Genomic DNA, 15,989 nt, shown 5'->3' on the forward strand with positions numbered 1-15,989 from the left:
CAGGTTATGGTTAAAGAGTGACACCAGTGAGTGACCTCTGAGCGTCCGCTGCCCAGGAGATGTTACATGCTTCTACCTCCTTAGATTCCGAGCAGGAAATGACAATGTCCAGTAAAGGGGGCGTAGAAGGCCCTACTTGCCTATCCCCACCCCCTGCCTTTCGCCATAGCTGGCGAAAGCAGACTGATTCCACTTGTGGCTGAGAGAACAAAGCAGAGGGCAAGCAGAGCTGGCTTCCAGTTTTTCAGAGCAAGGTATAGTATTCCTTGGAGCTATACTGATCAAAACGCTGAGCTTGAACATAATATTGTTTGAGTAAGTGCATAAGCACTTATATCTATGATTAACTCCCAAATAAGATGCAGACATTTTATCATAAACGGTATGGGTCACACAGAAACAAATGCCCCAGTAACTGAATTATTACGCTTATTATTACAGGAATGAAGTCACAGTGTATGTTTCTGAATGGGGGAGACTCTGTATTGTGTGGATATCAGTTTTCTTCAAATTCTAACCGAAATCCAAAATTTTTTATTTGGTGAGGGGGAGAAGAAATAAAACAAAATAATTTTTAAAATTATAATAATTTTAAAAAATATAATTTTACAAAGCAAAATAATTTTAAAAATTATAATACTTTTCAAAAATATAATAGTTATTATACCTTTGTGTAAAAACAAAGGTATAAGAATAAAAAGTATTGAATAAGGATAACGAGTGGGAACTTGATAAATGAAATATTAAGATGTGGTTTCAGTTAAAACAACTAAAGCAGTATGGTGCTGGCATCACAGAAGCAAATGAATGGAACAGAATAGAAGGTACAAAAAAAGTGGGCCTAACTATGTAAGAATTTAATATATCACAAAGACAACATTTCATATTGATTGGGTAAAGATTCAGTAGGTAATGAAAGAGAACATAACTTTGCAGCATTCTAGAAAGACTTGAATTTTGGAACCATACCCCAGTTAATGATTCTAAAGTAATTTTGAGATGGATCAAAGATTAAAATGTAAAATATAGATCAATATTTATGTAAATTTGGGAATAAGGAAGGACTTGTTAAGTTTAGCAATAAAGAATAAAAACATAAAAGAATAGATTGATTTGGACCAACATCTCCCTGTTTTCCCAACCCTTTCCTCCCACACCCCCGCCATCCCTGGTAAATACCATTCCACTCTGCTTCTATGAATTCAATTTTTTTAGATTCCACATATATGTGAGATCATACAGTATTTTTCTTTCTGTGACCAGCTCATTTCACTTAACATAATGTCCTCCAGGTTCATCCATGGTTTTACAACCTAAAATATAAAAATCTTCACATCAAAAAAAAAAACAAACACTTCATATAAAAATAAAAGGCAGGCAGTAAGCTAAAAAAATATTTTCATCATACAGGACAGAGGGTTAATGTTCTCAATACATATAAACCTTTATAAATCAGTAAACTAGACATACCAATAGAAACATCAGAAAAAGATGTAAATGGAAAGTCAGAAAAGATGATAAAATCATGACTATTTAACATGGACCCAAAATCAACTTTATGAGTAGTAAAAGAAAGTAAACGAATCATGTATACTTTTTGTCTAATTGGCAAATGAATATACTAGTTAATTAATTCACTAAAATCAGTGATGTTGTGGGTTTGAGGAAAAGGGCATTTCATAAACTGGTGAAAAGGTAAACTGGTATGAAGGAGCACACTTTCATTCTAAGAATAAAGACTTAAACTTATGCAGATGTCTGCAGTTTTTAAGTCAGAAAATTATATTAAAACCATATAAAAGCAAGTATAACTTCTGGAAAATATTTAGCTTTATAAATTTTTATTAACTTGTTGCTTATAATTGATAAAAACTGAAGACAATTTATTTAACAAGAGAATATTAGACAAGTAAGTTAGGGTACTTCCATGATGACTTATCAATATTGGATATACTAACATAGAAAAATGTTTATATGTATGTTTATATATATATATGATATATATATATATGATTGAGGGGAGAAAGACCCACAAAATGTCACCATTAGTAGAGCCCACGAACGGGGCTACTCTTTGTTGCGGTGCACAGGCTTCTCACTGTGGTGGCTTCTGTTGTTTCAGAGCGCTGGCTCTAGGTGCGCGGGCTTCAGTAGTTGTGGCTCGCAAGCTCTAGAGCACAGGCTCAGTAGTTGTGGCGCACGGGCTTAGTTGCTCCAAGGCATGAGGGATATTCCCAGCCCAGGGCTCGAACCCGTGTCCCCTGCAGTGGCAGGCAGATTCTTAACCGCTGCGCCACTAGGGAAGCGCCTATACTGATTGATTTTTGAAGGTTAAACCAGTCCTGCATTCCTGGGATGATTTTTATAGATGGGATCTCAAGGATGACAGTGTATGGCTGAGGTGGAATGAGAAAACAATAAAGTATTCTACACCAAAATCTGCATCTCTTATTTAATCAGCATCTGTCTGTGAGCCTTCTGGCCTCTGGAGACCAGTGATTCCCAGCTTCAGTGAGCCTTTGAACAACCTGGAGAGATAGTAGTTATGAAGATTCCTGGATACCATCCCCAGAGATTCTGATCTAGTAGGTTTGGGGTGGATCTGAGAATCTACATTTCCAAGAAGCTTTCAAATGATGCTAATATAGAATATAATGCAAAAAAATGTTTTTTAAGCCTACTGGAATAAGGGAGGTTTTCCTATATACAAATGCATGCTTTTATGTGCTTATAATTTCTCTGGAGCTGGTAGCATTGTTTGCCTCTGAAAACTGGCTTCTGAAAAATATTCATATGAGGCACACTTACTTTTCACTCTCACCTAAATCTTTTTTGAACTGGGTATTATATGCTACTATTATTCATTGAAAAGTAAGTAAAACAAATATATATTCCCCCCAATTCCCTATTAAATATAAATGCACATACCTTTTGAACCAGCACTTTCACTTCTAGGGATATATCTCACAGCTATATCTAAACGTGCAAATGACAAGGTTATTCACTGCAACATTTTTTTTTCATAGCAACAGTTTACAAAAACTTGAAAGTTCACTACTAAAGTGAACTGGTAAACTATATACAGTGCTCAGCGGAATAATATGCAATCATTAAAAATAACATAAGCTAATAATATGCTGATGTGAAACTATCTCTGTGACATAATATTAAATGGAAGGGAGCAGAAAGGAGCATGTATTGTTTTAATATTTTATAAATAGTAGGAAATATATATATTTATTAGCTTACATGTACATAAAATATCCTGGAAGAATATAAAAGGCTTGATACCGTTGGTTGTCTTTGAGAAGGGAAATGAATGACAGGGCACTGGGGTTAAAGAATTTTTAAGATATACTCTTTTGTATCTTTTAAATTTTGAGTTACGTGATTTTAATACCTGGTAAATATTTCTCTAACAATACTTGGTAGATATCTTTCCATGTCAGGCAAAACAAAGCTATCTAATTTTTTAAGTGGCTGAATGATATTACCTTGTTGGATTTACCATATTTAACCAATTCTCCACTGATGAAAACTTAGAATGTTTCTAATTTTTCACTATTGTAAGTATCATTGCAGTGAATGTCTTTTGATATATTTTTGTACACATGTACAAGTTTTCTTTTTTTAATTATTTTTTAATTTTTGGCTGTGTTGGGTCTTCGTTGCTGGGCACGGGCTTTCTCTAGTCGCGGTGAGCAGGGCCTACTCTTAGTTGCGGTGCGCGGGCTTCTCATTGTGGTGGCTTCTCCTGTTGCGGAGCACGGACTCTAGAGCGCAGGCTCAATAGTTGTGGCACACGCACGGGCTTAGTTGCTCCGCGGCATGTGGGATCTTCCCAGACCAGAGCTCGAACCTGTGTCTCCTGCATTGGCAGGTGGATTCTTAACCACTGCGTCACTAGGGAAGTCCTGTGCAAGTATTTTTGAGCAATAACTTTTTAACGGTTATTAGGATAAAAAATACACATACTAAATTTTGATTGTTATAGCTATTTAAATATTTAGTTCATCTTTTTGTTGTTATTTGTAAAAAGTCTCTGATAGCTCTAGATTTTAGCTGCCCAAAACATTTTTCCTTTCCCCAATTTTCAGTTCCAGAACTCTTCTTCCTTGTAAAGAATCTATTTCATGTGTTTGGGGAGGGGCTAATTTCCCTTTTCCCAGTTACAAAAATGGGCATGTGACTCAGCCAATCAGAGTATTCCATTCATGCACCTAGAATGATTTGTTCACATATGGACATGTGAGAACCATGTTGAACCAGTGAAAATCATCCCTAATATGTTTTACAGTAACAGTGGAGATAGATAGTGCCCTTTTCTCTGAGGTTCCTGACATTCCAGTACACGAACCTGGAATCATCAGTGGTCATCCTTGCTACCTAGAAATGAGACAGACTTACAGAAAGGTGTTGCTAAGAGGTAGATGATAGATAGATAGATAGATAGATAGATAGATAGATAGATAGATAGATAGAAAAATAGATAATGCCTTGATGACACAGTTTGAACTGAATTTGCTGTGCCTGAAGACTCATGCACAAATGACTACTAATACATTTCCTTTTGTTGCTTCCACTGGTTCTAGTGGGTTTCTGTCATTTACAATCAAGATTCCTGGGTGAATAGGCTAGTTCTCTGTCGGTCGTATGTATTACAGATGTTTTCTCCAGTATGCTGCCTTGTCTTTTGACTTTATTTGTGGTGGTTTTGGCTATACAGGAATTTTTAAAAATTTTACACAGTGAATCTGTTCATCTTTTCTCTTGGGTTTCATTTCCTACTTAAAAAGATCCTTCTCATTCTGATTTTTTATTAAGACCCTATTTATCTCTTTATATTTTCAATTTTGACCTTTAGGAATCTGGAAATTAATTGTTGTGTGTGGTGTGAGGCAGATACATAATCCCGTTTTTTTAAGTAGAGTAATGCATTATTTCAGTGTGTACATATACACGTAAACCTGTCAAAATGATTATCTCTTTTTCATTGGGTGTTGGCATTACAGCAGAGATTTTATTTTCCTCTTAGGTTTAGTTTTATTTTCAAATATTTCTATAATGTATGCTTTTTAAAAAAATTTATTTATTTTTGGCTGCATTGGATCTTCGTTGCTGCGCGCGAGCTTCCTCTAGTTGCAGCGAGTGGGGGCTACTCTTGTTGCGGAGCACGTGCTCCAGGGCGCACGGGCTTCAGTAGTTATGGCGCGCGGGCTCAGTAGTTGTGGCTTGCAGGCTCTAGAGCGCAGGCTCAGTAGTTGTGGCGCATGGGCTTAGTTGCTCCGCAGCATGTGGGATCTTCCCAGACCAGGGCTCGAACCCATGCCCCCTGCATTGGCAGGCGGATTCTTAACCACTGCGCCACCAGGGAAGCCCCTCTATAATGTATGTCTTACTTTCATATTTAAAAAACACACTGTAAGTTATTTTTTTAAAGATCTATAAGAGATCACTTAGATTCTAGGTTTGTACTAACCATGAAGAAATAGCGAGATTGAGCTCTAAGTATGTTTCATGTTTGTCCAAATGTCTAGGTATATTTGTGTCTCTGCAGTGTCTCTAAGATATTGTAATTTCCCATGAACCCTATTCTTTCCTGTTTATTCTTATTCCAGTATGACACCACCCAACCAAGAAACAACATTTTTTTAAATAAAAAATAAATATACTTTTCCTCCAAGAAATATTTCAGGGACAAGTGTAAACATGAGTAGGCTATATGCCACTAGGATTTAGTGAATTAGGATTTATTTTTTTAAATTTTGTTTCATAATTATGGGCATATTACATTTTTAATGAATTTATTATCATGCTATAAATATCCCCTTCTGGATTACATGTGTGATATGATAGTTACTTCTCCTACATTAATAATTTTATTCTTTTGCTGGAGAATACCTTGTATACTTCTCAGGCAAGGTTTTCCTATTTCTGCTTAAAATTGAATTAATTCTCAAGGAGAAGAATACAGGCATCCCAATTTATTGAATTCATTAGTCAGAAAAATTATTTTGCCTGGCTTATTTTTTTTATTTAAATGATATTACTACATGATATGCACAAACTGACATAGAATGTATTTTCTGACATTCTCTAATGATACGATAGTTGTATAAATTTAAATCGTTTCATTTCATCAGGTTTCATTAGCAATGACATTTTAGATTTAAGTTAACTGCACATAAAAGATATGCCATAAGTGAAACAATTCGATGCCTTTTTAAAATTGTTATCTCAAAATGCTCTTTTACCTTCCTCTTACCAAATACTAATTCTTAAAGCCTCAAGTTCTACTGTATCCATATGTTGCTTTGCAATGTAATTTTGAACGTTTTACTTTATTTTCTTGCCAGGCTATCACTGAAAGCCTACTGAATGCTGGCACTAGCCTATGGCACTAGCTTTATGAGATGGCGGTGAAGATAACTGAAAGATTGTACCAGTTTTCTTAGAGCCTGGGTAATGAATTCAAACAACTAAGTATAGTACTGGAATTAATCTTTTATTCCCCAAAGCAATCCACAGTTGAGATGGTTGGCACTGGACAAATTTCCACAGAAATGCACAAATATTGAGTACTTGGGTACATGACTTTGAATCCATATGAGGCCCAAACCCCACTGATGACTTTCATAACTATCTTATCCCTGAGAATGGATGCATAAAAAGGCCAATTGTAAGATAAATACTTTTTGCAAAGGATTCTAACATTTTTCTTTTTATAGTAAACATGCTCTGAAAGAAATTTTCTAGATCTTCTTTGAAATCCCCGAAGACTTTTTACTAATCATTCTTAAGTAAATATTCTGCAAAGATTCCCTAGCAATCGCAGACTTTCATTAGGAGCTAGGATTACAAAGAGGATTCACATGAGAAGACGCTTATCTTCCCCACAGAACCTGTGCTCTCAGAGACATGAATGATTATATATGTAAACTTTAATGGCTTTTAAAGTGGGACTCATAAATCACTGTATGATTCATCAACTCGGAATTTAGAGATATTCTTTTACCAGGAACATTATCGAAAACAAAATTGCTTTCCTTTACTTTTCTGTAGCAGGAAGAGGAACAGACATAAAATATAACAGGAAACTGTGTTACTCCAAAAATATTGCAGGATCGGATGATGCGAAAACCTTCACCGAACATTGGACCACGACACCATTCACATCGGGATGTGCTGCAATGAAGGAAACATCAGATCTACTAAAGGAAAGACATTTTGTTTTATGCTATGTAAGACTCAAAGTAGTATAAAATATGGCCTTTCTCATTATCAATCTTACCATCTCATTGAGGAGCTAAGACATACGCAAGTGAAAAACTAAATGCTAAGAAATAAATATATGTGTATAAAATAATCCTAGTTCTCTAAAACAAAAAAAGTATAGATTCATAGTAAGAAAACACCCTAAGGACAAATCCCAAATGGAAGACAGTAATTATCTTTGGACCTATTCTCCTATGTGATCACAGGGAATTTTAAATTTCTTCATAATGTTTTTCTGTATTTCCCAAATTTTCTATAATAAATACATATTATTTTTATAACTCAAAATAAATATATCATTTTAAAAATAAAGGGACTGTTGTAACCTAGTGTAGGATTAGTGTCCATGTATATTTTTAAATGCTCACAAATCAGTTAAAAAAAGACATCAGCCCATTAGTATATTAAGAGTAGCACATGAATGGACTATTCACAGAAGAAGAAACTTGAACATCCAGAGAACATTGAAAAGTAAAGCTTCTTAATTTCATTAGTAATCAGGGAATACAAAACAAAATAACAAAAGAATACCATTTCATAAATCATCAGATAGGCAAAATGTAAAAGTCTGATAGTGCAAAGTTTGGTGAGGATACGTATAAATTGGTGGAGTATAAATTGGTGTAATCACTTTGGAAAAATTTGGCAATTTCTACTTAGGTTGAAGATGCACATACTCATAGAAAGAGTAGAGTGATGGTTGCCAGGGGCTGGGGGAAGAGGGAAATGGAGACGTGTAGGTCAAAGGGTACAAACTTTCAGTTATAAGATGAATACATTCTAAGGATCTAATGTACAACATGGTGACTATAGTTAATGTGGTATTATATACTTGAAATTTGGTAAAAGTAAACCTTGAATATTCTCACCTCATAAAACAAGAGTTAACTATATGAGGCAATGGATGTGTTAATTAACATTATCTTTGTAATTATTTCAGGATGCATATGTATATCAAATAATCCTGTTGTACAATTTTAATATATACAGTTTTGTAAAAAAAAAAAAAAAAAAGGCAAAAAACAAAGACAAGAAACAAGCCTCCTCTGGCTGGGAATTGTAAGGGAGGAAAAATATCTTTTCCTCTACACATCTTAGGTTCATTGGCTGGGGCTCTGGAAATAAAATTTGTCAGTTTAAACTTGTCAAACAGATTAGCAAGAGAAAAAAACAGTTTAATTATGTACATGTACATGGGACTTTCTCAAAGAAATGAGACTCAAAGAAGCAGCCAAATGATTGAGGCCTATATACCATCTTAGGCTAAACAAAGGAAAAGGGGATTTGGGCTTCTGGGCTGAGAAGCCCAGTTATGGGAAGGTAAAGGGTGGAAATATATGGTAAATAAGGGTTGTCTTGTTATACAGCCAAGAGTCTCTCAGGTGATAAGATTCGTCTCCTGAAGTAGTTCTCTTCCTGGTGTGAAAACATTTTACAAATGGAAATTTCCAAAAGGGGAAATTTATATTCTATTTTAAGGTAGTCACTGGGAGGTAAAGAGCTTTTCCTGCATCTGCTAGATCTCAGTTGCCTTAAGCTCAAAATAATACCTATGTCAAAGAAGCATATTTTGTGCAGGAAAAAAAAAAAAAAAGAAGCATTTTGGGGTGGCATATTCTGGTAGCCTTAAGAAAGTGGAAGAATTCAGAAGGTCCAATATTTGCTATAGTCCCAGAAAGAGCACAGAAAAATAGAAGATAGAATTTTCAAAGTAATAGTATAAGAAAATTTCTCAGAATTAAGATACATGAGTTTCCAGATTGAAAGGATACATCAAGTGCTGAACACATTGAATTAAAAAAAAAAATCTCACAAAGGCACATCATCATGAAAATTTTAAACAACTAGCAAAAAAAAGAGAAGATTCAAAAAGCTTCCCCTTCCAAAAAAATGGTATAGGTTATATATAAAAGATAAGGAATAAGAAAGCTGTAGATCTCAAATAAAAAATAGAAAAGTAGAAGATGATGAAGCAATGTCTCCAAAATCCTGAAGAAAATGATTGAACCCAGAGTTTTATACCCAGCCAAATTATCAATCAAGTCTGAATGCAGAATAAAGGCATACTCAAATATGCATGGTCTTAAATTTTTACTTCCATGCATTCTTTTGCAGGGAGACACTGGAGGGCTGGCTTCGCCAAAATGTGGAGGTAAACAAAGAACAAGGTATCCAATGTGACTATAGTAAAGGAAATTCCAAGATAATAGTGAAGGGAAGTCTTGGAATAACAATTGTGCACCAGATCTAGACAGCAACATTTCTAGATTAGGGCAGAAAGACACAGGGCTCCAGGATGATGTATTAAAAAAAATTAATAGGACTGATAGCCATATCTGATACATTCATACTGATAAAGATTTAAATAACTCTATTAGAATTTTCATGGCAGAATTAATGATAAACACATAAAGCAAAGTAAATGAATAAAAGTCAATTACTCTTTCTAGGAAAAACAAAAAGTTGTACAGTAAAAGAAATATATCCATAGTACACTGTGTAGCCTAACTATGCATTACTTAGATTTTATAATTAAATAATAATTATTGATTTAACTTAAAATCATTATTTTACTCGAGAAGTATTAATCATTTATTATGTCGCCAGAACTATCCTAGGTACTGGAGATAACATTAATGAACAAAACTATCATGTATTCTTCTTTTCATGGAGTTTACATACTAGAGGACCAGCCTGATATTAAATAAAATAATTAGATAAAATATAAAATGAGGTGATGGTAAGTGCTACAGAGAAAAATTAAAGCATGGAAGGGGGAGGAATAAGGAATGCCAGTAATGTGAGGCATAGGATGCTTGAAATTTTAAACATTTTGTAAATAACTATACTGTGAGGTTGGAGGAAGAAGACAGGTATATATAAGGGCTGATAAGAGTCCTAATACCTATCTTGCTTAGTAGGAAATTTAGAGATAATAGCTAAAATTGAAAACACAAGAAGAATGACTCAAGGATGCTATTTAAAAATATAGAGGCAACTCCAAAATAAATCCTCATATATATGGTCAAATGATTTTCAGTAAGGGTGCCAAGACAATTCAGTGGGGAAAGGACAGTCTTTTCAACAAATGGTCCTGGGAAAACTGAATATCCACACATAAAAAAAATGAAGTTGGACCCTCACACCATATCCAAAAATTTACTCAAAGTGGATCAAAAACCTAACTGTAAGAGCTAAAACTATGAAACTCTTAGAAAACAATATAGGGGAGGGACTTCCAGGTGGGGCAGTGGTTAAGAATCAGCCTGCCAATGCAGGGGACACAGGTTTGAGCCCTGGTCCGGGAGGATCTCACATGCCGTGGAGCAGCTAAGCCCATGCGCCACAACTACTGAGCCTGCACTCTAGAGCCTGCCAGCCACAACTACTGAAGCCCACACGTCTAGAGCTCTGTGCTCTGCAACAAGAGAGGCCACCGTAATGAGAAGCCTGCGCACCGCAACAAAAAACCAAAGCAGCCAAAAATAAATAAATTAATTAAAAAATATATATATGGGGAAAAGCTTCATGACATTAGATTTGGTAATAATTTCTTGTAAATGACACCAAAAGCACAGGAAACAAAAGAAAAAATAGATTTAAGTTGTACTTCAGCAAAATTAAAAACTTTTGTTCATTAAAGGACACCATCAACAGTGTGAAAAGGCAACTGACTGAATGGGGGAAAATATTTGTAAATTGTATTTTAAAAGGGGTTAATATCCAAAATATATAAGCAACTACAACTTGACAAGAGAAAACACAAACAATCCAATTTAAAAATAGGCAAAGGACCTGAATAGACATTTCTTCAAAGAAGATACACAGATGGCCAAAAAGCACATGAAAGGATACTCAACATCACTAATAATTAGAGAAGTGCAATGAGAACCACAGTGAGATACCACCTCTCACCCATTAGGATGGCCAATATAAACAAAAACAGAAGCAAAACAGAACATAAATGTTGGAGAGGATGTGAAGAAATTGGAACCCTGTGCACTGCTGGTGGGAATGTAGAATGGTGCAGCCTCTATGAAAAGCAGTGTTGCTGTTCCTCAGAAAACTAAAAATTCAATTACCATTTAATGCAGCTATTTCACTTCTGGAAATAGAAGAAAAATGGAAAGCAGGTATTTGTACAACCATGTTCATAGCAGTATTCACAACAGCCAAAAGGTGGCAGCAATGCAAATGTCCTTCAGCAGATGAATGGATAAACAAAATGTGGTGTATCCATACAATGGAATATTATTCAACTTTTAAAAGGAAGGAAATTCTGACACATGCTACAGCATGGATGAACCTTGAGGACATCATGTTAAGTGAAATAAGCTCATCACAAAAACAGACTAATATCGCATGATTCCACTTCTGTGGGGGGTTTCTGGAGTCGTCAAACTCATAGAGACAGAAAGTAGAAGGCTGTTTTCCACGGGCTAGGGGGAGGGGGAAGTGGGGAGTTGTTCTTTTATGGGTATAAAGACCGATTCCACTTTTGCAAGTTGAAAAGACTTCTGGAGATTGGATGCACAGAAATAAAAATGTGCTGATTGCTGAACAGTACACTTTAAAATGATCAGGATGGTAAATTCTGTGTTATGTGTATTTTACCACAATTGAAAATAAAATTTAAAAAATATGAGAGCAAACACCCAGAGGAGAACTGCAAAAAGAGTTTGGCAATAGGTGACTCTGGAGGTAAAGAGTGAAGGGGGATAGAGATGCGGGCAGGGGTGATTTTCATGATAAGCCCCGTAGTAAACATTTGATCTTTTAAACTAAATACTTGTGTTGATAAAAGATAAAATTATTTTAAAGAGAAGAAAATTTGGTTGAGCAAGTCACCTAAACTCTTGAGGAATGTCATCTTCAGAATAAGGGAGTTTAGTGGCCTGAGTTGTTATCTCCTTATTTCCTCTAACTAAATAGTTCTATTACTGTCCCCAAGTAAGTGATATATACTTGAGAAAATACGCTGGTACTAATAAAATCACATGGAAAATTGAAATTGCAATATTTAATATAATAATTTTATCAAAAAATTCAAAGACTTTTGCACAATAATGAAAAATGGAAGGCTATAAAGATGTTAAAAAACATACTGAGTTATCTCTAGTAAAGATGACTTCCAAGTATTAAGTATGATCAAGGCTTTACAGTTTAGTGGAACTGAATACTACTTCTGAAACTTTAGTCTGTATCTCTAAGTAAACATTTCTATCATTCTCGTGCGCAAGGAAGTTAAGGTAAAATCCTATGGAACATGAGTCTTCTGACCCAACTCTCAACAAAGGCAGATTCTCTGTCTGATTGAGGTGATAGAATGCAGGTAGAGACACAGGGAGGCAAAATGCAAAGAGAAGTTGTAGGGGTCAAAAAAGAAGCTCACAGCTGCTAATGGGTAGGGCCCAAGTCGCTGGAGTGGCAGCAGAAGCTGGGCTTGGGGCAGCCTAGGTGCAGGCTTTGTATAGAGCCCAGAGCTGAGTCACCATCCAGACTCAGCAAACGTAGTACTTGGGACGGAGGTTGGAAATTAAGAATCAAAGCCAAGAGTAGACATTAGAGGATGAGGGTGGGGTTGGGTGACAAACGCCTCCTTCGTTGTTTCTATCTTTATTAATATCACGACAGTTGTCCTTGATGAGATTGAACCCCTCATCGTTTTTACTCCTCCCTCTCTTACTTGCCTCACATACTCAGGCAGCCGTTGAGTTCATTTTACCTTCATAATTTGTCTTGTGTCATTTCCTACCCATTTACTCCTATACCTATTACTTTGGTTTAATCCCCCCTTACCAGTTACAAGAGCGCTTTGAGTGAGCTCCACCCAGCCTTCCGCTACTCTAGTCCATCTTTGACACTACTGCCAGGTCTGCTGCTGTCACCTGCAATGGCTCCCATGGCCTAAAGAAGAAACCCCATCAGTGGTCTTCATAAGCTAGCTCCAGCCTTCCTTTTTAAACTGACTTTTTGCTACTCTTCGTAGATGTTTTGTTCTGGCTGGACATTCACTTTTCTCTTTGCCCACGTTCCTATTTTTACTCAACTTTGGTTCATTTCCCCATTCAGTTCCCTCTTCCTGGAATGTCTCTTCAATACAACACATATTTCCAAATATATAAATTTTACCTGTTCTTCGAAGACTCTTTTCAAACACCATTTCATTCCTAAATCTTTTCCCTATTTTCCCAGCTGTAGTTGTAATCTTTCCTTCTGTAGCCCCTTTTGTTTGTAATCCACTTGTCACTTTTTATTTACATGAAAACCCATCCTTGTAAAATTTCCAAAAAATATAGAAGCAAACAGGAAAAAAAGCACAGAATTTCCCCTTTATTCCTCCCTTAAATCACTCTAACTCGCCTTTGCAGAATAACTAAAGCTCATGTTTGGTGGTGTTCCCTCTAGCTCCCAGACACATGACTATTTTCTACATAAATGGAATCTCTATTGTGTATGTGTTCCCTCTGTATGTATGTGTCTGTACATACAGCTTGCTTTTCTGATTTAACAAAATGCTTTGGACAGCTTTCTATGTCAATACATTTTGTTTTACTTCATTCTTATTAACAACACCATAATGTTCCAAAATATGGATACACCATTTTATCTTACCACTTTTTTATTGATGCACACTTAGTCTGCAGTTTTCATCCCTCTGCCTAACTGTGTGTTCACATATAACTATTTCTATAAGACATATTACTAAAATTTAAATTTCTGTTTTGAGGAATATGTAAGATACTGTCAAATTACCTTCCACAAAACTTTCACCAACTTGACAGTGCCACCAATGGTGCATGCTAATCCTGTTTCTGGGCATGCAAGGGCAACACTTAATATCAATCTTTTTAATTTTGATAAAACAGGTAGGTAAAAAACCCTATTGTTGCTATTTTACATTGCAATTCCTTGGTTACTAGAGAGATTTAACATTCTTTATGTTTATCATCTATCTATATATCGTCTTCCATGAATTGCATATTCCTATCATTTAACCACTTTCCTATGGGTTATATCTTATTGATATGTGGGAGATATATGTTTAAACAGTTATAAGCATTGCAATATCTTCTTTCAGTTAATAGCTTGCCTCTTAATATTATTGATGGTTATAATATTATGTAGAAACATCTTTTGTCAAATTTATGAAACTTTGCTTTACTGTTTATATTTTTCAGGTTTGTTTAAGGTATCTTTCTCTACCTTGAAGTCATACAGATAGTCTCCTATACTTGCTTGTTAAGGCTTAAAAATTTTGCTTTTCATATTTAAGTCATTAATCCAATTGGAAATGATTTTGTAAATGATGGTAACATGTACACAGCAGAAACATAGTTATATACTTCTTACTTATAGATGATCAGATGTTTCAGTGTCATTTATTGAAAAGTCTATCCTTTCCCTACTGATCCACAGTGCTATTTTTGTCCAACGTCAAGTTTCACATGTACATGAGAACAAAACTGGGCTATGTATTCTTCATTGGTTAGATTGTCTTTCCTTGCGTGTAATATCAACTGTATTTCTCTACTTTTATAAGTCTTTATATCTGATAGGCAAGTCCCTAATATTAGGCTCCTTTTTCAGGCTTGCTTTGGCTATTTTGGAGTCTCTGCTTTTCTATACACATTTTAAAATCAGCTTATCCAGTTTCTCAGAAAATTCTGTTCAGATTTTGACCAGAATTGCATTGAATCTATAGTTCTATTTGGGGAGAACTGATATATTTTTGGTATTAAATCTTATTATACCTGAGTGTGTGTATCCCTCCCATTTAATTCAGCCTTCTTTACCTTTTTGTAAAGTTTTAATCTTTTTCTCCATAAATATCTTGGACATACTTCACTTGATATATTCCTAGGTACATTATGTTTTTTATTGCTATCATAAAAGGTATCTTTTTAAAATCACATTTCTAACTGTTTGATGTCTGATTTTAGTTACATCTTCTTTTTAACACCACACCATAAACTTTGTTGTTACTATTACTTTATAGATCGTAGAGATCATATTTGTTTCCCTCATATTTTCTAATTTCTTTTCCCTCCATCCCTTCTTACATCTCAGGCATACTTCTGGAGTTATCTTCCTTCTTTCTGATGCACATTCTTTGCAAGTTTCATGTCACTAAAGTGAAAATCTGGGGGGAATAAATTCTCTGTTTTATTATCTGAAAATCCATTTTTCTCCCTTGTTCTTGAAAGTTAGTTTTGCTGGGCTAAATAACATTTCTTCAGTTATTGTTCCACTGTTGCTAGCAGTTTATTTGTTGTTCTTTGTAAGTGACTTTTTTTCCAGCTGATTTCTAAGTCTTTGTCTTTGGTGTTCTTCACTTTCACCACAAGGTGTTTTACTTGGCTTGTGTAGAGTGTTCAATATCTGTGAATTCACTCCTTTCATCACTTCTGAGAATATACAGACACTACCTCATTGAACAATGACTCCCAACATTCTCTGGGACTCTAAGGATATGTTAAATTTTCTCCTTTTACTGTCCATGTCTCTTTGACTCCTGTCCACATATACACAATAATTTCTCCAGATTTCTCTTCATATGTGGATAATTGTCTGTTAAACCCACGCACCAATTTCAACTATTACACTTTTAGTCTCTAGAATTTAATTGCGTTTAAATTTCTTTCTCATATTTGCCTGGTCATATTTATGGTCTTTTATTCCTTAACCATTTAAAAAATTATATCTTACTTCTT

The 15,989-nt window shown here is 35.1% G+C and overlaps 1 protein-coding gene across 1 annotated transcript in view; it reads right to left on the bottom strand.

Annotated features, from left to right (window-relative positions):
• Positions 1-15,989, bottom strand: part of LRRC63 (leucine rich repeat containing 63) — a 60,704-nt gene that overhangs the window by 13,818 nt on the left and 30,897 nt on the right. Inside the window, exon 9 of the mRNA XM_036832060.1 lies at positions 6,975-7,185. Within this exon, the coding sequence (XP_036687955.1) occupies positions 6,975-7,185 (211 nt within the window). The remainder of the gene's footprint in view (positions 1-6,974; positions 7,186-15,989) is intronic.

This window comes from Balaenoptera musculus, chromosome 18, assembly GCF_009873245.2.
Source record: "Balaenoptera musculus isolate JJ_BM4_2016_0621 chromosome 18, mBalMus1.pri.v3, whole genome shotgun sequence".
Classification (NCBI taxonomy): Eukaryota; Metazoa; Chordata; class Mammalia; order Artiodactyla; family Balaenopteridae; genus Balaenoptera; species Balaenoptera musculus.